The 25,739-nt window shown below is 44.1% G+C and overlaps 2 protein-coding genes across 2 annotated transcripts; one reads left to right on the top strand and one right to left on the bottom strand.

The window, feature by feature from the left end:
• Positions 1-8,973: 8,973 nt before the first annotated feature.
• Positions 8,974-13,118, top strand: hpxb (hemopexin b; the record flags this gene model as incomplete). Its single annotated transcript, XM_084574891.1, has 10 exons — positions 8,974-9,632; positions 10,035-10,060; positions 10,155-10,223; positions 10,315-10,454; positions 10,543-10,696; positions 11,886-12,098; positions 12,188-12,280; positions 12,442-12,572; positions 12,660-12,807; positions 12,892-13,118. The coding sequence occupies exons 1-10, from the start codon at positions 9,568-9,570 to the stop codon at positions 13,116-13,118; spliced, it is 1,266 nt and encodes a 421-aa protein (XP_084431017.1). The 5' UTR covers positions 8,974-9,567.
• A 5,774-nt stretch (positions 13,119-18,892) lies between these two features.
• On the bottom strand, positions 18,893-25,477 carry LOC311509538 (gap junction alpha-3 protein-like; the record flags this gene model as incomplete). Its single annotated transcript, XM_084574776.1, has 6 exons — positions 25,213-25,477; positions 24,632-25,008; positions 24,351-24,557; positions 20,395-20,464; positions 19,758-20,323; positions 18,893-19,682 (listed from the first exon to the last, which is right to left on the bottom strand). Exons 1-6 carry the CDS (start codon positions 25,381-25,383, stop codon positions 18,893-18,895), a joined length of 2,181 nt encoding a protein of 726 aa, XP_084430902.1. The 5' UTR covers positions 25,384-25,477.
• Positions 25,478-25,739: the final 262 nt, after the last annotated feature.

Below are 25,739 nucleotides of genomic sequence, written 5' to 3'. Positions count from 1 at the left end.
AAATTCATCCGCTTTTTACTAAGAAAATCAAGCATCTCCAACAACAAAGCCAATGGTAATGCACTTTCCATGCTGGTAATTGAACAGATGTGGTCAGAGCTTGGAGGGCCGAGGAAGAGGAATTCATCTCAGTACAGTATGTGACTGATTCATGTCCAAGGATGAAGTGGGTGCAGACAAATAGCGTTATCTGGCTTTGTAGTCATGACAGAGTGAACCCCAGGTAAACATCCATGCCAAACTCGCATGAGACTAATTAGGCTAACACAAAGCCCGAAAGAAAATGAGTTCACCAAAAAGAGAAGCTAAATTAGATAAACGTCGAGTCCGATCATCAACTGCAGCTCATTTTACTTGGTTTTTAGGTTAGCTTGCTACCTGTGAGGCTTTGTTAGCTTAGCTTAGCTTAAAAGTAACTCCTCACAGGTAATAAAAAGCCATTCAGCTCAGAAACTGTGACATGTATCCACTTATAACCATTATTATTCAGTCTTAAAATTGAGATATAATGTGTTTGAGCGGTGCAGGTTGACATTTTACAGCCCGAGCTAAGCTAGCTGTTCGCCCTAAGCTAACTAGCTTATCGCCTAATTCACTAACAATGCTTTACCCCTGAAATATGTCAATAAATAATGGATAAATATCTAAGAAATTAAACATTTTGATTTGCTCAATACTTAGATACTAGGATCCTCAACCTCTTGCTATACACTTTATGTTTAGCTCCAATTAGCAAACGCTAGCATGCTAGCATCTGTACACGGATATGGAATCTTGTTCTATAAAATATTACATGTTATAGGGACGTATATATATATATATTTTTGCTTCTCGTGGTTTAATTTATGTAACGTTTAAGTCATATCTGGAAGTTTATATTATAGTCTGGCCTTTCCAAAGTTTTTTTCACATTGTCTTCAGTTCTAATTCACCTTAAAATTCAGCAAATTTGGGGACAGACTGCAGCCATCTGAAAGTCTGACAGTTTTTGCAACACTGCGGTTTGTTATTAATTTATTAGTTTACTCGGTTTTTAGTTTGACATTTTAGGAAACAGTTCTTGCTTCCTGCGAGGCTTAGTTAGTTTAGCTTAGCTTAGCTTAAAAGTAACTCCTCACAGATAATAAAAAGCCATTCAGCCAAGAAACTGTGACATATATCCACTTATAACCGTCATTGTTCAGTCTTAAAATTGAAATATAATATGTTTGAGCGTTGTAGGTTGACATTTTACCGTTCCCCCTAAGCTAACTAGCTTATCGCCTAATTCACTAACAATGCTTTACCCCTGAAACATGTCAATAAATAATGGATAAATATCTATTAAATTGAGCATTTTGATTCGTTCAATACTTTTGTTTGTTGCCAAATAAAAAGGATCCTCAACCTCTTGCTATACACTTTATGTTTAGCTCCAATTAGCAAACGCTAGCATGCTAGCATCTGGACATGGATGTGGACTCTTGTTCTATAAAATATTACATGTTATAGGGACAGTTTAGTTAAATTTGTTAATTTTTCATGTTTATCCAGATGTTTCTATCATCAAATTTGATTCTCGTGGTTTGATTTATGTAATGTTTAAGTCATATCTGGAAGTTTATATTCAGCGCTAATTCGCCAAACCTTAAAATTTGGTTGGGCAAATTTGGGCACAGACTGCGGCCATCTGAAAGTTTGACAGCTTTTGCAACACTCCGGTGTGATATTAATTTGCGATGCATCTGCTGCTGTTGACTCAGCCACACATTTCCTCCCTCTTTGCCCCGATGAAAGCTCAACCATCGCATTCCAGGTCTCACCCGCAACGCTTTTGTTAAACTCTCTCTCGTAATTGTGCGTGTGATGAATATTTTTCAGATGCTTCCTCCAGGCCATAGCTGATCAAAACAAATGCACCTGCACTTTTTTTTTTTTTTTTTTTTTTTTCCCTCCTCCTTGCAACTGCAACTCCCCCAGGACGGGTAAAAATTGACTCCCTGGCTTCCTCCACCAGGCAATTACGTGCCATCTGTTCCCATCTTGGTTGTTCCAGCTCGTTTTGTTTCTGCGATTGTTCGTCTAATATCATAGGCCTGAAAGTGTTAGAGAGGATGGGTGTGGGGGGGTTAGGGTAAGAGTGGAGGGAGGATGGGGGGGGCACAAAAATGAGGAGTGGCATGAAGAGGAATTAATCGAATCTAACAGCCGAACCAGATCTTCCCCTCTGAAAGGAGATAGTCCCAATAGATTGAGGACCATTACCATATTCATCACCTAATATTGCCTGCTGTATGCAAAGTGGAAGAGAAGAGTGCAATATGACTTTCTTGACCGCCTTTCTAATTCCATCTGTGAAAGCTTGCAGACTTCTTCTTCTTCTTTTTCTTTTTTGTTTTTAATTGTTTGTTTGCAACAAGTCCACTTAGTAGCTCTGCTGTGATGCCGCCATTTGTTTGGGAGTGATAATAATAACCCATTAACTTCCCTGCCATGTAGCCTACTGATAAATACATATATGGTTGTTACGCTGCCATGCTGAATCACATTATTGTTTTGTTACAGTAACTATTGGGCCCATTACTCTCTGCCACACACACGGGCTGGGAGCGGCGTGCAGATTTAATTGCGGTGATGTTGCAGGCGAGGCGAGCAGCTGGATTGGAGAGTTTTAACAGTGATATCAATAACGGAGCGCCACCTTAGGCCGATATAATTTTCCATCTCTCCTGACAGAGCGGAAGATAGAAATAATCAGTCACAACACCAGCCAGGCAGCCTGTAGGACCCCGTGTGACACCCAGCAACACTGATGGCTCAGGACCCATCTGTGTCCAGGGGGCAAAGCTCTCTCTCTCTCTCTCCCTTTCTCTCTCCCTCCCTGTCTGTGTGTGTTTGAATGTGTGGGTGAGGATAATTGGTGAGAAGATGTTGGATCCTATATAAGAAGAGGGAATCTGTTGCCCCGCTCAAAGGCTTATACAGTAAACGGCTTAATCAGTGGATATCATCATGCATTTACGTGCACTCATGGCCTCTATAAAACTACGTTCAATGCCGTTATCAGTTATTAGATTAGTACTTAATAACCATTTCTCTTGTCTTGGGATGTACTCTGATCCGAAAAAAATATATATATACATCTGGGGGACACACTTTTTAAATTTCTTGCAATACTGCAACTGCATATCAAAGGGAAGATGTTGAGCGTGCATCGAGGACGTTTTGCAGCAGCTATAAAACTATAAAACTATATTTAAAATTAACTCATGCGACAGTTTATTTATCTTTTTTTCATATTTTCCAATTGTGCACACACACCAGTTTGATTGGACTCAAGAAACATACGAATGTAATCGTGTGCGATTCGGTAATTGGCACATAATCTGCTAAAAAAATAAATAAAATAAAAAATAATAAAAATCTGTTTGGAGCATCTTGCAGCACACCTGCAGCAGACTCCTCCAAAACTTCAGCTAAGACAACACCACCTACAGACAAGCCATCTGCAAAATGCAAATCACCTGCCTTATATATAATATTACTTTCTCCAGTGTTTCTATGCATATTAATAAGTTCACACTTCCTGTATGAAACTGAGCTATCTGTAAGCCACTTGGTTTTCTGGTTTTATTTATAAGAGTCAGGCATCTAAATAAGGGAAAATAGGTGAACAGAATAAACCTCACCACTCAGTACTCAAGCACATACGGCATTACATTGCTATCTTTGATCTGTCTAACAATACGTGATAAAATATATGGCATATTCTCTTATTTAAACCATTTCTTATCATTTCTTATTTAAAAGAACACATTTCGTTGGCGGTGCAAGTTGTCCTCCTCGTGATGCTTTGTATTTGCTGACATCTAGTGGTACACTTAACAAGCCAGTGAATACACTGACATGGTGAAACAAGTGTCTGCCTCTCAGGAATCATGAGAAAACTGTTGTCTTTTTCACAACAGCATATATTTGATGGGATATAAAAACAACGCGAGTTGATTTATGGTGCAAAAATGGTGTAAAGACTCAAAATCCAGTCAAACTAGTTCAAATGAGCCACAGAATAATCAGAATTTACACTACCAGGCTAATTTTTATTACTATTAATAGGTAAAAGATGAATGGAAATAAATGAGATTTTCACCTCTTGCAGCCATGCTTTGTGCAGCATTTTTCTAAAGAAGATCACCTTTTTTTCCCATGCCGCTCACTCTCCATTTCCCTCAATTTCTGAATTTCAAGCAAGTTGCCTTAATCGTCAGCAATAAGAACAATCTCAACACAGTAGATGTGCAGTCGTTCCCATCGCTGATTTACAAATTATACTTTCAGCCCTAGACAAAAACTAAATATTGTTTTAAACCTGCCAAAAGCAATTCAACAATGCAACCTGTGAGGAACGCAGTGAAAGAAAGAGGGAGGGAGATGGGGGAGTGACGAGAGGTGAGAGGAGGAGGGAGTGATGAAGAGGTCGCAGGACAGAGCTGAGAGAGCAGCAGAGGAAGCAGCACACACCTTGGATTCAGGTAGGACCTCATTAACACTGTCATGATTTTAAAAGGACTATATATATCGCATGTGCACCTGTATGATGTTTATAATATTTTAAATCTCCTCTTACGTGCATGAAAGAGAATTTAAAAAACACCATTAACGCACATTTCTTCAACTGAGTTAACATTTCAAAGCGTCTTTACCTGCGCTCTGCTTCAAACGCTGCAACTAGCCGGTGAATAGCTTCATTGTTTAGTTTTGATACGCTGGAATGCATCCTTCCTAATCTTCTCAATTATGAATGGTATCATTTATTCTATAGTCCCGGCGCCTTCCGTAACTTAGCAACGAGTGCCACTCATTCAACATTAAAGTGGGGTAACACGAGACGACCCGGTGGCCTCACTCCAGGAGAGTGACAGGGATTTGTTACTGATGCGTAACCTACATTTTTCCCTCCTTGTCACCGACAGATTGATGCCTCTTTAGAGCCACCTGTTAAAGCTCCTGCAGGTAAAACATAATTCTGACCAAACTTAAGTTTTCCCCAATTTCCTGTTCATAATTCCTTCTTTTAGCTTTAAAGCCATTTTCCACCGGTCTCAAACAATACGTCACAAATGCCGCCCTCAGACAGCATCTTTAAAATCTTTCAGAAACATGGGAAACAGATTTTATCCATTGACACTTTCAGGTCACACGTTTCCACCGGGACCTTCTTGCGAACACGCTGCGGTAAACTGACACCTCCACCTTTCATTCAAAAGCCTTGTTGCTTTGCTCCAGGGGGGCATAAAAGCCTCTCTACCTCCATCTACGCTGCTAACGTACACATGTATCTACCCAAAACTGTCAACTCACAATATGATCCATTTGTCATGTAGAAGCCCTGCGCTTGCTTAAAGTACTGACCCCTCTCCTGGGGTTGTCTCACATACCTTGTTTTGGTGATGAAAGACAAGCGTTCAGTTTCAATGCCTTGAGCAGATAAGCTCTGCAGTTTCCTCCGGAATTGACAATGGGGGTCTGTGTTACATTCAATCAATGATTTTGATGTTTCATGGTGAAATGTGGAGTGCAGTTAAAGCACAGGTAACGGCACTTGTTGCACAGTGGAGATGCACACTAGATATACTTTACCGAACTCTTAATTAGCATCTAAATTAGGACATTTATTGTTGTAGTGATCAGTGGGAGATCACACCGAGTGGAAGCCTGAATTACAGTGCTGACCTCAGGCAAACAGGACAGTGGTTACCCGAGAGCACTTTAGAGTCTCGTGAGAAACTGAATATTGTTTAGAAGAGATAAAGTTGCAACGAAAAGGAACCAGTGGCCCAGTTTTAAAAAAAACAGCAAGAGAAACACACACTAAGTCCTCCCAGGGTTTACGCCTCAGTCAACAGGTAGGTCATGTAGTTTTCCTGGCGGAGCAGGGGAGTTAATTTACAAAACACCACAACATGATTTCGTTAGTGGGGATTGATTCTCTGAACCAAGACAACATAATCACATTAAATTAAAAGTTTTGCTTCAGCTGTTCTCTGCTGTTCTCTTTGTTTTTACAGACGCACAAAAGGAGTGAAAACTGAAACCCTGTTTGACAAGAGAACTGTTCAAATCTCCCATCAGCAATGTTAATGAGGTCTCACTCTGAAAGAAGACCCCTCCCCGGGTTCTCAGCCCTGCTGACACAGAGCATCCCAACGCGGAGAGATGTGACCTCCCCACCTCCCTTGTCCTTCACCCCACGGGAGTCCATCTTTACGCCCACGTCTTTAACTTCTCCACCTCCGTGGGTGACTCAGGCTCTTTCCAACCTGGAGCAAGGAGAACAAGAACTACGGAGCCTCCGGGAGCGGCAGCAGGCCGAAGTGGAGGAGGTGAACCGCGAGTTGGATAACGCCGCGATTGAAGCTCAACGGGAGGAGCGTCGCCTTCTGGAGAAGGTCGAGCAGGACCACAGAGAAGCCCAGCAGCGCCTCAGTCAAGTGAAGAGGGAGAACGCTGCAGCGGTGAGAGTCGTGCAGTCACTTGTTGATCAGCAACTTAGAAAAATTGGACAACTCAAGGAACAAATACAAAGATGGGGCAGTACAGCCGGTGGATCCAACAAAAATCAGCTCCAAAGAGGCGTGGCAGAGGTTACCCAACCGTGGGAAATTTCTCTATCAATGAAAAGGGTCAGTTTCTTACCGAGCGCCCAGTCCAAGACCTTAAGCTTAGGGGAGGTTGATGTTCGTGAGCAGAGTATGACCTACCCGATTGGTGTCTGTGGTGTCCAAGGACAGAAGTGTGCCTTGCACTCAGGAGATCCAACATTTTCAAACATTACCCCTCTTGAAATTCGAAAGGAACCACAACCAACCAGAAGTGGGCCAAGGTGCAGTCCAGACGAGGGCAGTAAGACAAAAAGTGGGAACATGCGCGTTGTCCGGAAACTACGACTGTCAAGCTCTACGGACAACGAAGAAGAGCTCAGATCACCCAAGTCTCCCATACCAAGACACCGTGCTGTATCCGAGTCGTCCCAAGATGAAGAAGTGGAGTCGGTGTGTTCAGACACACAGGGACAAGACCTTTTCCTTGCTATCCCGCCACTCTCCAGTCAGGGGGAATCTGAAGGTGATGACTCTGACGGCAGACAAAATGGAAAAAAGAGGCGCAACACACTGAAAGGTAAAAGAAAGCCGAAGGCCCTCGTCTTGGTGTCACGTGAAGAACCGTCCTGCCCTCCTGATGAAACTGATGGAAAAGGCAGTGTCGCAGAAATGTCTTCAAAGACTAGACGCAAAGGTTCGCTCTCCAGGCGCAGTCTTGTAGATCTTTCCCAACAAGGCCTTTCCAAGAAAAAAAACTCAAATAATTCATCAGTGGACAGTGGAAGTCCTCCATCACCTGTGGACAGTGAGGATTCCTGCTACACTTACAGTGTGAATACTCCAGTAAATGGATCCCTCAAACAAGACCACTGTCGCTCACTATCCACCGCTGACCTCTCTGGCAAACTACGCCCTTTTATCGGTGGTGACAAGACTGAGCGCAGAGGAATCAGAAAGGTCAACAGAATGCGTCTTGCCTCTGAACATTCAGCCGTTGAGCAAGGCCAAGGAAATGAATCTTACAGGAGCACCATAAGCTCTGAAGAACGGCAGTCCAGATCCCTGACTCGTTTTACACGGTGTTTAAACCAGGTGAGCAGATCTCTGTCCTTGTCAGCAATTGAAGGTGATAATTTAAAGGAACAACAGCAATACAACAAGGACAAGAAAGAGGGCGACGTGCCAGCTTTGAGGGAACTGGAGGAGGAGGGTGGTACAGCTGCACTTGACTCAGCTCATCTGGTCAAACAGTTTGGAAAACAAGGATCAGGCCGCACCGACTTCAACCTGCCAAGTGGTGTCCATGCAACTGTGAGAGGGCAGTTATTTGTGGTGGATTGTGGTAACGCCCGAATTCAAGTAACGGATCTCCAGAAGAATGTTGTACAGCAAGTGTCTCCTTCGGGATCAGAAAGGTCTTCCCGCATCTGCAACTACTTTGACGTGGCCGTCAACTCAAAAGGCCTCATCGCTCTAACCTGTGCCGCTGAACGAGCCGTGTTGGTGTTCAGCCGTCACGGACGCCTTCTGCAAACATTTGGGGGTACAATAATTGGTTCCACCAATGAAGAGCTGGATGCTCCCAGAGGGGTTACCGTCACCCGTCAAGATGAATTCCTGGTCGCCGACATAAAGCGTGGCACCTTAACTGCCCTAAAACTAGACCCCAAAACTGGATCCAGGTTAGAGCGCACAGTGGTGACGGGGTACCACAGACCATACTTGGTCGCAGCCTGCCTCACGACTGGGCTCATGGTGGTATCAGAACGTGGCAACGAAACCGGACGGGTCCCTTGCATTCGAGTCCTGGAGCCTGGCTGGAGCACTATCCGAATCCTAGGAGTGTGCTCCGGTCTAGGGCCTGTCCTGACCTGCCCCTGGGGTCTCTGTATCGACAGCGATGGGGATGTCTTGGTTGCGGACTGGGGCAAGCAGCACCACCGTGTTTTCATTTACCCATCCAAGGGCGTGGGCTGGCCCCTGGTGTCCGACAACCTGAATAGCCCCAGAGGTCTGGCACTTCTTCCAGACGGCCATGTGGTCGTGTCAGACAGCATGAATCACTGCGTCAAGATCTACCGCTACAAGTGAACTGTAGATGATGATGAAGGCAGAAGTAGAATTTGGATAGATTTAAGACTATTGAGAGAGGGCTAAGCCTATATAAGCAAAATATATCCTTGGAAATTTATAATGTGAGCTTTTTGAGTATAATTTACAGCTTCTACCTCTTACCTATTTTAATTTGAGAGGATCATGATTCAGAATGAGATAATGCTGAAAGATTTCCATAATCAATTGTGTAAATTAGTACTTTTCTTCCTTATGCCAATAGAAGTATGACAGCTTTTAATTTGATCATGTTTTTTCCTGAAATTAATCTACAGAATAGCACAGAGATCCATAATACGATGTGTCTGAATGATATTAAGAATATGTGGTCTAAATCATTCCTATAATGTAACTCATTTAATTGATAATCAAGACAATTTGTCAGTGTAATCAATAGATCATATAATCAGTAGTAAGCATTAAACATTGATTTAAATCTAAATCTTGCACAGTTTCTTTGTTTATTCAGCTATCTCTAACCAAGAAACCTCAGACTGCATCCTGTAGGTTTCCAAGAATGTCCAAAATGTCAATTTCCTGTCGTCAAAGCTTGAAGTGGTCAAACGGAAACCAAACAGATCAATACTTTGATTTAGATACAGTGAGCAAACATAGATTTATAAGAACAGCTGGAAGTGTACTGTATGACGGTAAATGATGGCGTCAAAGGCTCATTATGCAACAACAAAACTTCCAACACTCATGTCTTCGCAAACATAGACCCATGGACATGGTTTCCTAACCCATCCATCCACCCACACACACACACTCACACACACACACACACCTCTGTATAAAAGCACAAGTCCAGCTCCTGCAGAGCCACACTTCACAGCCCTGCTCCAGTTTGAGAAAGGACTTCACCGGGGCAAACATGGAGCTGTTCACCAAAACTCTGCTTCTGAGCTTGGTGCTTGCGCTCACCAATGCAGCACCCACGTGAGTATTGATGATGGAAAGTGATATTTTGGTTTTAGTATATTTTGCTCTTCTGTTATATAATGATAAAATAGCTCATGGAATTGTTGAAACAGTTTGCTGGTTCCAGTTTCTTAAATATCAAAGACTTTATGATTATCTTCGTCATATTGTGTCATTTGTACCACTTTGGGAGGTGAATATTTAGTTTCAGACCTATTATTTTGGGATTAACTCTTATCAGTTGGTGCAGTGGACATGGACAAGCAGTCTCCAAATAGTCATTTCACAACTCTATTTGCCAGTTCACAAAGTTCACCAGTTAAACCAATAGAACAGATCTGGGAGTTTCGTCATATCCCCTCGGTTCTCTGTGCACAGCTGAAAAAGCAGAAAAATAACTCAATTCTTTATCATCTGCAGGTCTCCACAGGATTCAGCAGCAGAAGGTGAGTTTTTTTTTAGATAGATGATTGTCAAAGAGAGTATAAACTTTTTTTCTTTTTACATTAACTGTAATACACTTTTATCTTTTAAATAAAGACCGGTGCGCGGGTATCGAGTTTGATGCCATTACTCCTGATGAGAAGGGGAACACGTTCTTCTTCAAAGGTGTGGAGCATGTTTTTGTGCAGTCTATACATTCATTATATACATTATCTTTACAATCAAAATAAAAAAATCTGATGTTTTCATCTATAAGGCGACCACGCGTGGAAGAATTTCCACGGTCCCGCTCAGCGCTCCACTGAATTCTTTAAGGAAGTCGGCCAAGTGGGTGCTGCTTTTCGCATGCACAACACTGAGGACCAGGAGGTCCATGATCATATCTTCCTCTTCCAAGTACGATCCACACATACTTCCCGTTTCAGACAGGAGAACGTATAAATATAGTCCTATGATCATGTTGATTGCCTGATGTGATCTCCAGGATGACAAGGTGTTAAGCTACTATAACCAAACTCTGGAGGAAGGGTATCCCAAAGAGATCCAGGAGGTTTTCCCTGGGGTCCCCACTCACTTGGATGCGGCTGTGGAGTGTCCCAAAGGAGAGTGCAAGAGTGCCTCGGTTCTGTTTTTCAAAGGTACGTTGGTAATCCCGATAAATTAAAGTTTATTTATTTCACCGAGTCAAACCAAACTCTTCACAACAAGTAGATTATAGTCAAGGCTGCTCCTTTTGTTACTTATGTCTTAAAAGTTTCTCACAACAAATAAATATGTTATCATATGAGAAAAACTATTCCTGGAGAGGCCCCCAATTAATTGGGCCCCCAACTGGGCCCCCAAAGTGCTCTTCCTGAAACAATATAGTGATGTCGCACATCAAATTAAACAGCAGAACATAGACTTTAAGAAAATACAAGTCTTGTCCAAACACAACTCAAAACAATCACCAAATATACAAATCCACATTGCGCCACCCAGTCAACCCACTCGCCGCATTTCGCGCTGTACCGCTACGACACTTTACGCAGTGCACACAAACAAGATCTCAAAACAAAGCGGACAGTCCGCAGATTTCCGGACAAATACATCATCAGCGAGATACTAGCCAGCCAACACCAACAAAACAAATCGCTTTTTCGCGAAAAAATTCTCTTACCTTTGCTGTTTTTGCCATAAAAAGTTTATATTGTCGGTAAAATCCACACTAAAATGTTCGACTTACTTCCTGTGTTACACTCCAATCAATCCGGCCATTTTTTTTTAGGCTTTTACGTTCAGGTGATTTGTATTTTTACGGTTACCGGCAGCTGACGTAAAGCAAACGTCCATTACGCAAATATATCGAAGTCTAGTTGAATTAAAAATAAATAAATAACACAACACAACAAAATAAACTGCTGTATTTGGATTTATTGAACACCATTACTGATATACAGGTGAAATATATAGTTTGGTACATATAGATAGTGCCAAAAAGTGCCAAACTGGCCATTGCGGTGACCCTGTTTGCACTAAAAAGTCTTTAATTTTTGTTCTGCTTCACTTTAACCTTTGCACGGAGAGCGTTCACATATTGTGCTATGATTTAGTAGAGGGTTTAAACCTGCACCTGCATCATCACCATCCAGAGAGACTTTACTCTTAACTATTAGCACATATACTGGTATTTACATGTCTGACTACATCTCACAAGTGTTCCCTTTATTATGACACCAACCTTATCCAAATAGACCTTATAGTTGCAGAGATATACTCTTTTTATTATGGGTACATCTGTGGAGACTGTTATTAACCCTCTCCTCAAACTGATCACTTCTCACACAGGACAAGACGTGCACATTTACGATACTGCCACAAAGCTGGTTAAGACCAAGACGTGGTCCCACCTGCCCGCCTGCACCTCCGCTTTCCGCTGGCTGGAGCATTACTACTGCTTCCACGGACACAACTTCACCAGGTTTAACCCGGTGTCGGGAGAGGTGACCGGCCAGTACCCGAAGGACGCCCGGCATTACTTCACGAGGTGCCCCGGCTTTGGTGAGCTCGTCTAGAAAATAAGGCAGAGAAATGGGTTGATTTTTAATTATTTTGTTGGACTCGTGTGTAATGTCGTGCTCCAACCGCAGGTCATGGAGGTGATCGTGGACCTTATAAGTGCAGCGGCGTCAAACTGGACGCCATCACCACGGATGATTCAAGCAGAACATATTTCTTTGCAGGTAAAGGTCTTTTGTCTTCAGTGGCAGTAAAACGTGGCTTTTAAACAGCACTCCTGATGAGGACAGCAGTCTGATTGGTGGATCCTCAGAGATCAGGGGAGGAGGCTAACTCCAAGTCTTCATCCTAATATAATAGCTTGCTGTGCGTTCAATCTGCTCAGGTCCTGTGTACATGCGTCTGGACACAAGCCGGGACGGCCTCCACGCCTTCCCAATAACAAGAGCTTGGAAAGAAGTGACCGACGGCGTGGACGCTGTTTTCTCCTTCACCGACAAAATCTACTTGATCAAGGTGAGGTCTTAAGATCTCGGCGTCACAATTTGACTTCTGTGTTGAAGGTAAAGCTAAAATCCGTCTTGTTGTGCCGAACGCTTGCAGGGCGATCAGGTGTACATCTATAAATCTGACGCACACTTCACCCTGATAGAAGGCTACCCTAAAAGCTTAAAGGAGGAGCTGGGCATTGAAGGACAGGTGGATGCTGCTTTTGTCTGTCCCGGCGAGCAAACAGTTCACGTAATCCAAGGTGAGGCAACTGATTCAGCTTGTGTTTGTACGTTAGCGCAATTACTTTGTGTTTGCTCACAAGCGACTAACAAATTTCCAACAGGCGTCAGGATGAAAGATGTCGACCTCACAGCCACGCCGAGGGTCGTCTCCCGAGATCTGCCCCTCCCCATGTCGGGCATCGATGCCGGTCTGTGTGGCCCGGATGGAGTTCGAGTGTTCAAGGGCTCGCAGTACTACGAATATGAAAGCCCCATGCTACTGGCTATGAGCAGGATCGCCCCTGTGCCTCTGAACATCACCTCAGCAATGATGGGATGTCAGGATTAGGAAAAAGAGAGCTACATTTATATGACGCGTATGGAAAATCCTCCTTTCTTGCACTTAAGTGAGGTTTTTGCTCGGTGAATAAAAATTGAAACCTACATGTTGTTCTGCGTTATTTGGTCTTTTTTCAGTGAAAGGTTTGTCGCTGTTCTCCTGGTGTGGTTTGAAACCCCGTACATGGTTTCCTGGAAATTGCTCACGCACACGTTTGAAACCTTGAAGGTTCAAAAGGGTAAAACTCTGGAGGATGTGTATTTGCTCTGGTATTGCACAGTTCTTTCGGAGGTTTTACCACATAGTTACGGTCTAAAAAAATTGCAGGTCTGTCTATTTATTTTGGATTTGCTGACGTCAAACGGAGAGCTGCTCAGTCATGATCATTAAGTACTGTCAGAGTTTGGCCACTAGATGACCTACTGTGCAAGTGTTGAAGTAGCGCAGCCGCAGTAACAAAGCATGAATGTAGACTAAATTGTTTTGTCTTTATTGTGCATGAAAATTGCATGCGACGAACCAGAGCTGTGTATTAATCTGGTGTGGAAACTCTAGACATTATAGGACCACAATCAATAAGTGAGAGAGCATGTGTCTGTTGTGCATTTTGGACGTAATGATGTGGCGTATGTGAATGTATTCCTGGGATATGACCCTTGACGTGATGCACACAATTGACTTTACACCTCTGGAGTCTTTTATTTCAGGGACCAACTACTAATCAGTCAGTTTCGTTGTGTAATTCATACCTAAAAGTTCAGGTATAACTAGAAAGAGCAGTCTTTCTGATATATTTTTTATTTCTTTTTTACTAAAAGACATTAGTGGCAGTCCAACAGATCGCACAAGACAAAGTGCCCCCTGATGTCACACCACGGGGGCACTTGAGTGGTCTAAAAACGCTTCCTTGGTAAGTGCACCTCCCCTTCGTGAGCCTCTGTGGTCAGCCCAAACGCCACTCTGCTTGGCTTAAGTGCTGCTCCAGTGTGAGCATTATGAGTTAAAGAGTGAACTCTTAGTCCGACCCCTGCCACTTAGAAACACCGTGGACTGCTCTAATCCACGAGGGCAGCCGGTTAGTGCTCGCGTCGAGCTGCATTATAGTTTATTTTACACCTCGGCTTCTGAGAAGTGAAACGGCAAACAGAAAGCGAGCGGTGAGTCCGAGCTCCAAGCTCCAAGCTGAAGCTTCAGAACATGCGACTGACAACAAGACTTTAAACTGAAAAGTATTCGCCACACCATACAGCTGCACCTGGTGACCGGGGAACGAGGCTTTAAGCCGTCCTCCCGACGAAGACAGCAGCCTGATTGGTGACCGTGGACACCAAACGAATAGATGGAGATGAAGGCGGATCAGGGGAGGAACCAGGAAGTTGAAAATCAGTCTCAAGCCTCAAGTTAGAGGGCATTTCTGGCTGCACATATGATGCAAGTCTTTTTTTTCCATCAAATCGTAGTACCTTGCAGTTCAGCCCAGTTGTTGGATATAGTTGCACGGTGCATGCATGATATGAAGTAACATAAAACTAAACCACAATAATAAAAATAAACATGTTTTCTAATGTTTGCATGTTGTCAAATGTTTCTGCTTTGGGTTTCTTGTATTTTTATTCAGTTAAATCGAAATGTACTTTGACGTTGCAGAGAATGCAGCAAATCAAAGTCAGACTGTATTATTTTACCAAACCGTCCGTGCTCATGCCGGACCATGTGGACACGTACGCGGCAGCCTGCAAGAGTCCAGGGGTCGGGGCGGCATTAGCAGGAATTCAGGGCCTTTTCTCTCCCAGGAGAGGTTTTTTGTTCAGCCAAAATCCCTGGGACTTTCAGCGAGCATAAAGGAAGTGCTAGCCTCAGCACGGCTTAATGGGCGAGGCCGTGAGAACACACACACACACACACATGCACGTCTACACACAAACATGAGCGCATGTGCACACGTCCATGGCTGAACGCTTCCATCGCTCACACGGAGAGCTGTCATTAATCAAAGCGTATTAATAGCAAGACCTGGTTTTGTGCTAAATTAATTACAACCAATTAATTCTTGATTGCTGAAATGTTTAATTCCAAAGAGGTACTTACTAGTCAGCTATTTTTAAATCAACATTTATTTTGTTTAGCAAGAGATTCTTCCAGAGCAAGCGTAACCGAGATGCTGAATTTCAGAATCGGTATCACAGAAAATGTTAGCAGGCGTGCTAATTTGACGTTAGCCAAGAAAATGTTTTCCGTGCATCACAATCCAGCCGTATGTTTGTACAGAAGGGACACAAATGTTGGATAGTAGCTGGATTGTCTTTTCCTCCCCGTGATCTACTACTGCACATAAGATAGTCACCTTTTATGTTAGCTAACATTATCTCCGTGCATACAACTGGGACGCAAACATTTTGCCTTGACCCTTTTGCTCAAATCTGTTGCAGCTAGCTTCCAACCCGAACAGGGTTAGCTCGCTGCTGTATATAATAACCTAGCTAACAAGCCACACTAATGTTAGCAAGTGTTTGAGGGAGATATTTAGCAGTCGGCTAACTGCGCCGTATGTTCTTTCTACTTAGAACAACTAGCTTGTCAAATAGGTTTGGTTTCTGGAGCCCGAATGTCTGAGAACAAACAGCAGATATTGTACAAAAAGTTTATTCAGTAACAGTTTTGTAAACATCTGAGGTAAATGAACATTTACATCAACATGTTCTTTAACAAAAAGGTTCAGACGCAAGGCACTTCTCTTCAAAGACAGTCTAGTTTACAGCGGGAGAAAAAGCAGAGGTTATTTAACCCGTGGGAGTGTGTGACCCTTCTGGCGGGGGCGCCATAATAATCCCATCGCGCCATAATATCCATTGTTTTCCAGCGGAGGGTCTTTGATTCAAGGCACATCCGTGGTGTCAAAACTGCAGCTTTAGATTCATCTCTGGTCCATTTCATGTCAAATTTCTCTTGGTGTGATTTCCATAAACAAACAAAAACCTGTTAATATATCCCTCCTCATAGGACAGCCTCTCCTCTGGTGATATCGTCGTATATAACTAATTGTGCAAATCTTTCTCTACATATCAAAGGTAGCAGCTCGGAAACAACAAGGTCGCAAAAAGAAAAAAACACATTTCAGCAATAGAAATAAGAAAAATAAACCTTGTTTCAACAGTCATTTAGAGACAAAGTTCAACGTCATGTCTTTTTCTTTGTGGATCGTCGATGATCTGTTACTGATCATGATTGTTGTACGATATGCGTCTTGTGAACTATTTGGCACTAATCTCTTATAACTTGGTGTCAATTAGAGTCATTCGGACGATATTTAGATCCTCGTATTTCCATATAGTGGGAGTGAATGGGGCACCGAAACACAGCCTCTGAATAACGCATTATCTGCCACGAAACTCGTTCATTTCACCAATATTTTGTTATGATACACTAGTGCTATTCCACGTTGGGTCTGTAGATTGACCTACTAACCTCTGACCTGGATGATGCCATCTCTGAGCGCCGTGCGCACCCGCGACGGTCAGCTTGTTTACCTGTAATTTGCTACTGCTAGTTTTTTGCAACATGGCTGAATATTTTTCCGATTCTGAGGTTGTGATCGACAACTTTGTTTATGATGGACGTCCTTACCGTTTTGAACCAGAGTATACGGATGACGAGTTTTGTGTTATTTAGAGGCTGTGTTTCGGTGCCCCATTCACTCCCACTATATGGATATACGCGGCGCTCCACTGGATCTAAATGTTTTCTGAGCGACTCCAAATGACATCAAAGTTATATGGGTGAGTAAATAATCGTATTTTATGCCAGAAATAAGTCCAGGTTGTAAAAAACAGTAGTTCCCCTTTAAGCCTTGCTCAGAGGCATGTAAACAATTGACTCCACCATCTTTACAAAATTGTCCTTTACTAAAAATGTGCTAAATCGTGCCTTGCACCGCGTCTCGCTTCTCATTTGTCAGTTTATACAATTTAGTGGTTGCATTCATAACAGTGGTCTTTGCTTTCATTTGGTTATTTTAAACACACTGTTTGAGACAGTTTTCTTCCTTCCTGTCATGGTGCTAAGGTACATGTCTCGTCCTAATAAATGAAAAAGGATCAATTAAAGCTGTTAGGAAACATAATTGAACTTTTACCATATGAACTATTTTCTCTTTGCTTTCTTTTTTTTTGTTCTTTTTGGCAGGAATTAATAAGAAAAATAGGAAAAGAATAACATTTCTATGCGGGATATCTGAACTAACACAGAAATAATAATATCGATAATAAAAGATGTTTTTTTTTCCTCCCCAAAAAAATTGTAAAAGCTACAGTATATTCTACATCTCGTCTAGAAAATTAACCTTAAGAGTCCACCTATACAGAACGGCTAGGAGGAGCTCGACACTTCTGTAACACACTGCAAACACAACCGTCAGAAAGAAGGTGATTGTTAACGCTCAGCTCAAGCTGCAAAGCTCAAAACTGTTCGGAGAGGAACGGCGACTAAAACGTTCCTTCCGCTCAACCATTCCTCATCATTTGCCTCTTCTAATAAAGTGACTTTTTATTTCTTTGTTTTCTCGGCGCTCTAAGTTGCAGCTTGATCAAAGACAAACCTTTTTAAAAATGTAGGTAGTTTGGTATAACATCCTGTGGTGCATATCAATACTAGTCATCATTATATATGTACATATGTATATGCTTTATATAGTTTACCCTGATGTAACTGCAGAGATGTCTTTTCTTTTTTATTTTTTTTGTAAACGCCGACACAAGATTAAAATACCTAAACACATCTACACACACACACAACCTGTGTGGAGCCTAACGTCTCAGGGTGGGACTGCTTTGTTTGCTCTAGTCCCTCTCTTCATCGAAACTACAGGCCCGGGGGCGACACACAAGGACCGACAACGGACCCGCGGACTGTTCGGCTACACCGTCGCGCCACGAGAGAAAATGAAAGAATAAAGGAAACAAAAGTGCAAACCTCTCCTCTTGGTGTCTCCCTGCGAAAGGAATAAAACAAATAAAAATAAAAAGAGTAGTCGGTCTGTCCTGGCTTTAATCTGTGTGTATGTAAGTGTAGACATTTCCAATTTAAATCCTGATATATTGTTGTTTGATAGCGCTCATTGTGCATTAACTACACTGCTGGAACGGGCGATTAGCTTAGCATAAAGACTGGAAGTAAAGGGGGAACAAATAGCCGAGCCTTGCTATCGTATAGTTGGGTTAGGGAGAGGTTTTGTTGTCAGCATGTGTGCATTAGACGAGTCTTATTAGTGGCCTTTACGGATGCTGGTAGTTTAAAGCTTTGAGGTGAGCCTGGTCAGCTGTTTTCTCTCGTTTCCTTGTTTTATGATGAGAGTAATCTTCTAATCTGGTGTCGTACAGAGGCGTTCGCATCTGCAAATGTTTCTTCCAAGGGATTGAGGTTTTACTTTTGTCTTGCCATTCTCTTGTTAACATGGTTGAGGTTAAGAAAACCCTTTAAGGAAAGTTTTAGGAAAAGAACGTATCTCAAAAAGCATCTTCTAGAGATTAAGTGTCGGTCGATGATGGAAAATTGTTAAGAATAAACTGTGCAACCAAACTCTCTCATAATTTTGAGGTGAATCTCCAGCCGACTCTGTTTGTTGAGGTGTTTTTGCACATGCTCCTTGCAGACATCAGTCTCCTGCTGGTGTTCGTGCCTGGGTGTGGTTCTATGCTGCTGCTCGTAGGGGAAGAAACTGCATTTGTACGCTCTCTCTCTCCGTGTATGCAGCATGTATTTATGTACATGCTGAGTGTGGGTTGTAGCTACACGGCCAGGTCATCGGGGCGAGCTCGAACGCCGCGACTTGGCTTCTGGGTGCCCGCAGCAGGAGGCCGATGCATCTCCGCCCTGGTTACCACAGTGAAGTCATCGTGTGGGAGCATACAAGGTGCCGTGGCGACGGTGGGCTCCTCGTCCAACGGTGTTTCCTCCGGTAAAAGCGGGGAAAGAGGGGTGTTGCGTGGAAGTGTGGGATACGTGGAGCGTTGCAGCTCTTGAGGAGGCGTCGGGGTCGTCTCCTGAGGCGAGGAGGAAGTTGAAGAGGGGGGAGGTGGACTGTGGAGCTCCCGCGCCATGTTGCTCCAGTTCTGCTCCATCGCCGCCAGCTGTCCGTGACTCCCAACGCTCGCTTTCTCGCCGCTGCTGTAAAAAGAAGCGGGCGGGGAATCCAGCAGGAAGTCGTCTGGGTGGAACGCTGTGCCGTCCATCTTGTTTCCAGCGGGCGCAGAGGTGGTGACCACGCTCGGGTTTAAGGAGATCCCTGTCGGGGAGGACTCAGTTGGACTGTAGGCTCCTCTCTCGGCTGCGCCGCTCCCGCTGCCGTACGCCGGCAAACAGTCAAACACTGAACGAGAGGTCTGCTCGGGTATCGTCTCGGCGTCTCCGGGCCCGTTTCCATCCAGCAGCAGAGACTCGTTGTCGGGTACAAACTCACTCTTGACGCCCTGTTTTACTTTCTTCCAGCCCAAGTGGTAGATCTCCAGCAGGTTCAGGAGCAAAGAGACGCATGCAACAACCAGCATGAAGATGATGAAGATTGTCTTTTCAGTGGGCCTGAGGAAAGAACAAGAAACAGATTTAATTTTCAAACATTACACGTTTTAGGAGACTAAAACCGTACTCTCTAACCTGGAGATGAAGCAGTCCACAGTGTTTGGGCACGGCCAACGGCGACACTTATAGAGCGGCCTCAGGCGGAAGCCGTAGAGGAAGTACTGTCCCAGGATGAAGCCCACCTCAAACAGCGTCTTGAAGATGATGTTGAAGATATAGGTCCTCAGCAACGCCCCGCGGATTCTGATCTTCCCGTGCTCGTCCCGAATTGGGGGCTTCTCCTTCTTCCCACCGCCTCCTCCTCCTTTCCCGTCGCCCACTCCGTTGTGATAGAGCGGGTCGTGGTCCTCCTGGTGGCGCCCGGCCTTCCTGAGCTCCTCCTCCCTCTCCCGCCTCTTCTCCTCCATGCGGACGATGTGCAGCACATGGCCCAGGTAGATGAGGGTGGGCGTGGAGACGAAGATGATCTGCAGCACCCAGAAGCGGATGTGGGAGATGGGGAAGGCCTCGTCGTAGCAGACGTTCTCGCAGCCGGGCTGCTGCGTGTTGCAGGTGAAGTCCGACTGCTCGTCGCCCCAGACTTCCTCGGCCGCCGCGCCCAGCACCAAGATGCGGAAGATGAAGAGGACAGTCAACCAAACCTGGAGAAGAGTTAGAACACGGCGTAAGAAAATAAACGCACCGTGATAGTATTTAATGAGCGGTTAATCACCTTTCCGATAACAGTGGAGTGTTCTTGAGCATTCTCCAGCAGCCGCCCTAGAAAGCTCCAGTCACCCATGCTTCACTCAGTTTTCTAGCCTGCAGAGAGAGAGACGAGAGTGAGTCAAAGGCAAAGAGCAAAGAGTAAAGAAGAAAGAGAAGGAAAAAGCAGACTTACTAAAATATCGTTGTGTTGTCAATGATAAATCCATCGACCAGAGATCAGAAGAAAAACTATATCTGGAAGGGAGACACAAAAAATGTCAACTTTCCACAGATCATCAGGGTCCCTCATTGATCCGTGGTTCCTAAAGTGATAACTCATGACCAGTTCGGGACTTTGTCGCGTTAAATCTTTGCACCGGTGCACAGCTGTAACGTCACATTACTCTCAAATATTAGGGCCAACACAAAGACCTAACAAAATGCTCAAATCTACATATAGGTGCGTCCCTGTTACTTACATTTGCACATTTTCCATGCAGATGAACTTGTGCATACTTGCTCGACTATGTGTGTGTGTGTGTGTCTAGTCTAGGGCTGGTGGACAATGGCGGACCATTTGTGGGAAGTGAATGAGCGGATAACGGGTCGTCCCCGTTGAATGCTGGACTCATCACATCCCAGGAATGCTGAGGGGGGCAAATGTTTGACTGGGATTCACCGATAACGAGCACGCACGCACAAACATGCGCCCGGGGTTACAGTAGCATCCACGACCCCTGAATGTCTGAGCCACCAGAGGTTTGAATGAAGACGTGAACAATGTAATCTACCTCCAATATGAAAGCTCTTACTCATCTGCCCTCAGAAGAAGTAAATCAGCAGACTTAAAAAAATATAGAAACTCCTAAATTAATCGTGTTCTGATATATCACCCTGCAGGAAAAGTTAAAAATTCTGCTTCCTCTATTACAGCCACACGTTTAATACCTTTACATTTGAATCACGCTCCCAGCCGGCCATCAATCGGCCAATACGCAAAAAAAAACTAACAGAGGCATGTCTGCATGTACATGATGTGTTGACGTGATGAAATACCACCTGTCACGGCAGACAATGGAGAAGCCACCAGATGGACATTGTTCCCCGGCTGGTGTGTGCTTTTGATGGATCAGAGGCCTTTGTGCTAAAACAGCCCAAACGGTTAACCCCTGGCTCGCCGTTTGAACCCGGGACGCCCGTTTGAGGATATGCACAATCTGAATTAAATAAAACGAACATTATAATATAGATACGTAGTTTAGATGTATGGTCTAGAGCTGAATGACTTGATTTATGCAAAGGTACAAACATAAGAAAAATGTGCGTGATAGTGCTTAAAATGTGCAAACGTGCAGCTGATTTATGCAGGTACATAACACATACATGTGCATTAATCTAATATGTGTGCAAAAGTGTAAAAGATGCAGTTAAAAACTTTGCAAATGCCAGGACAGATCTGGTGGATGGACTCAACGAAGGACAATAAAGCAACAGGATGAGACAGAATAAAAAAAGGGAAAATGGTCGGAGCAGAGCAGCAACTTAAAAATAATAATTTATGATGAATTTGTTTGCCACAATTCACTTTGAAACGCTTATAAATGATGATTTCACCCCCAAGATCAGTCCAGATGTTGAACATGTGTAAGAAATTGCATTAATTAACTGACATTACTCGTGTTTTCTATAGTTTTGATAAAAATATAATAGATTAACTACCAAACAGAGCCCTGAACCTGAATAAACTAGCACATATTCATAAAAAAAAAATAGATTTAAAAAGCGTTTATCACACAATTTGAATTAGGCTGCGTTCACGTTCAGAATTATAAATCGGAGAATTACACATTTACTGTAAACCTTTACCAATTAAGCCGTTTTAGCTGTTTGAATAAATAAAAAAGTGGCTCTTACAGCCACACCTTAGGAGACACTTTGAAGTCTGGCAACAGGGCGACTAGCAACATAGTTTGTGATATTTAAAATTGTGAAAACCTCACAAGAGTTCTGGGTATTATTATTATCATTATTATTATTATTATTATTATTATTAAGTGGCTTCCTGTCTGATGTCCTTCCCACAGGGAAGTGAACGCACCACGAGAGGTGCTGATAATCCAGCAGGTGGAAGGATGATAATCCCTCCTCTTCCCTCCCACCTCAACCAGCTCCATCCCTCCAGCATCCACCTGCTTACCGCTCTCCTCTGAAACACGTCTCCCTCCGAGGAAGTTCTTCTTCTTCTTCTCTCCTCCTCCTTGTTCTTCTTCTTCTTCTTGATTTCGGTCCCCAGCGGGTGGGCTCGAGGCAAACCAAGAGAGGAGCAGGTGAGGTTGGAGGGTGAGGAGGGGGGGAGGGCGAGAGAATTACACTGAGTCACAGAGAGAGAGAGAGAGAGTTAAAAAAGACGGGAGGCTAGTTTAGTCTAAAAAAAAAAAAAAAAAAGGAGGGAGGGGGGCGCATGTGGGACCTGTCCCGCGAAGGCGAAGCGCAGCGGATGCGTCCAAGGCCATCCGCCACTGTCACACATTGGTGTCCTCGTGCATGGGGCGCACGAGAGGGGGTGTGGGTTTTTTTTTTTTGTGCGTGTATGCGCAGGCCCAGGCCACTCAAACATCACATTCCTCCAGGACAAGCTGAAATTATACTTAAAACAACACACTGATAGGACGCTGGTTGTAGTCCTGTAGGGTTGGAGAACAACTCTGACATGTGTTTAAGTAGCATTTAAGTCTTTATGAGCTAACAGGAGCCTATTCCTGAATTAATTTTTTTAAAGAACTATTGTTAAAGAAGCTTTTTCTACCTGTGAACAAGTGTGACTCCTTGCAGTTACTATTGACCACCAGCAGAGGTCAGTAAAGGACAAAACAGTCGCACATCTCTAACAAAACTCACTTTTATTTATTTTATTTTTTGGCTTTAATTATTATTTTAATCACCACTTTATATGTTTCTGTTTGAACCTATCCTCAGAGCGATTTATTTTTTCCTGCAGTACGTACTTTGTTGACCTCTGCTGGTGGCAACTGCGAGAACTCAGGCAACTCCATCCTGACTTCTTCTTCTTTTAATCTGTGTGGCACTCCACAGAAGATTTTGTTTTTCGAAGCTCGACCTCTTTTTGTAAAGAGGTGCGGCAAATGAAAACACCGGGTGCTTGCATGTTTAACTGGCATTACTGGAAATCTATGAATCCTTCGGTGCGTGCGCAACCAACCAAAGTGGAAATCGCTTCTATCACCGCTGTCCCATGTGAAAATAACAAACGGTTCAAGTAATTTAAAGCATGCTCCACCTAGATTTCACCGTATACGCCTCAAAGACGGACACTGATTGCGTTTGTGTTGGCTTTATCCTTGACGTTTTCCAACATAAGAGCATTACAAGTAAAAGTCTACAAGACTAACTCAAAACTAAGATTTATTTATGGAAGCAAAATGAGAAAAATGTAAGTATTTACATGCGGTGAGATGTTATTCCATCAAAAATACAACTTTTCTATATATACACTGTCTGTGTACATAGTATATAGTAGTAAATAGTGTTTGCATGGCTCTAAACTATTACACCCATCCCAAATGATTCCAAGTAAAAGCACGTTTTTTTGAGCTGCTGGCATCTTCTCCTCCCTCTTAAACGTTTGGGTATCACAGAAAATGTCAGTTTCTTCGTTGTACCTATGTGTCCCGCTTCTAACTGTGCAGCTTTAAAGTGATTTGAGTCTTTGCTACGACTTCTACGTCCTCCGTCCTGCTGCTGCTTCCTCAGGTTGAGATAAGGGACTTGTGGTTTGTCTTATTCCGAGTTTTCTCCCCGCTGGATTTGCTGCGTGACTTCCTCTCCTTCAGACCCCTGGAGAAAGACGCTGATTTATAATACACACATGAAGCACACAAACACATTTATGTTGCACGGGCTGCATTCGTAAATTAATTTGCCGATTAATCACCTGACTGTCTGACTGATTAATACCTCTACCTAGTGACGGCCTTGGCGACAAGATACGCCAGCTCGGCCACGTTCAGGACCATGCAGATGGAGGAGGCCGTGGCCATGAAGACCGTGAAGATGGTTTTCTCCGTGGGGCGGGAGATGAAGCAGTCCACCAGGTTGGGACACGGCCACTGGTCACACTGCACCAGCCGCGGCATCTGGAAGCCATCGTACACCACGTACAGAGCGTACCTGCAGGGACACGGACGGGTGAGGCCGGAGAAAAGCCAGCGACGTGATATTAAGACAGGAAATTAGGATTTTACATGAATCCTCCTTCGAAGAGCAGCCGGAACACCAGGCTGAAGGCGTACGTCCACCAGAGGGCGCCGGCTATCGGGAGTCTGCGCTTCTTCAGCGTTTCCAGCTCCTCCTCCTGGCCCTTGTTGCTCAGGAAACTACCTCGGCCAGAACTCTGCAAGACGCACCGATAAAAGACATGAAGACACGAAGATGCCTTTGCACTGACAAAACGAAACAGCACACACACCTGCAGGAGCCTCCTCTTATCCAGGTGGTTACGGTAGCCCACGTGCATGGCAACCAGGAGAGTCGGCGTGGACACAAAGACGAGCTGGAGACACCAGAGACGGATGTGGGAGACGGGGAAGAACTGATCGTAGCAGACGTTCTCACAGCCAGGCTGAAAAAAACAAATACACGCACACAGTGATCATCACGACAACACTGATGTCAAAGTTTACCTGTTTTATTATCCCTGAATCAGAGAGGTCAAAGGTCAGCTTCAGAGCCGTGCCACAGGTAGAAGCTAGGATGTTATTTCTGGTACTCATGGAAGTTAAGCACAACAACCACTCTTAGATAAAAGGACGTCTGGACGGCCTACCTGCAGTGTGTTACAGGTGAAGTCGGACTGTTCGTCCCCCCAGACGCTCTCCGCGGCAACGACCAGCACCATGACCCGAAAGATGAAGAGCACAGAGAGCCAGACCTTGCCCAGGCTGGTGGCGTGACGGTTGGCCCCGACCAGCTGAGCGTACAGAGCGGGCCAAGACATCCTGAGGGGAGCAGACAGAGACGAGGGAATGAGTCCCACTCGTTACACGTTTCCCTTTCATCAACGCGTCCGGCAACGAGGCCGATCTTCAGACATTTAGAAGGAAGTCGCTGGCGAGAGATGAAAGCGGAGAGCGCCATTGAAACAAAAGAGAAGCTTGAAAAGGGGATGAAAAGGAATGAAAGTGAGAGGAGGAGGAGGAGAGGGCTCAGCGCCAGCATTCATGTGAACCGATGAACCTCTTCTTCCCACTGTGGACCGGACTAAACTGAGCCCACGATAAAAAAACACACTGAGCATACTGTACAAGCCCACGCTGCAGCAGTCCTGAGCCTCACCATTCACACACAGCTGTT

This window comes from Chelon labrosus, assembly GCF_963514085.1.
Source record: "Chelon labrosus genome assembly, chromosome: 24".
NCBI lineage: Eukaryota > Metazoa > Chordata > Actinopteri > Mugiliformes > Mugilidae > Chelon > Chelon labrosus.
This window is presented reverse-complemented; position numbering and strand designations above follow the sequence as displayed.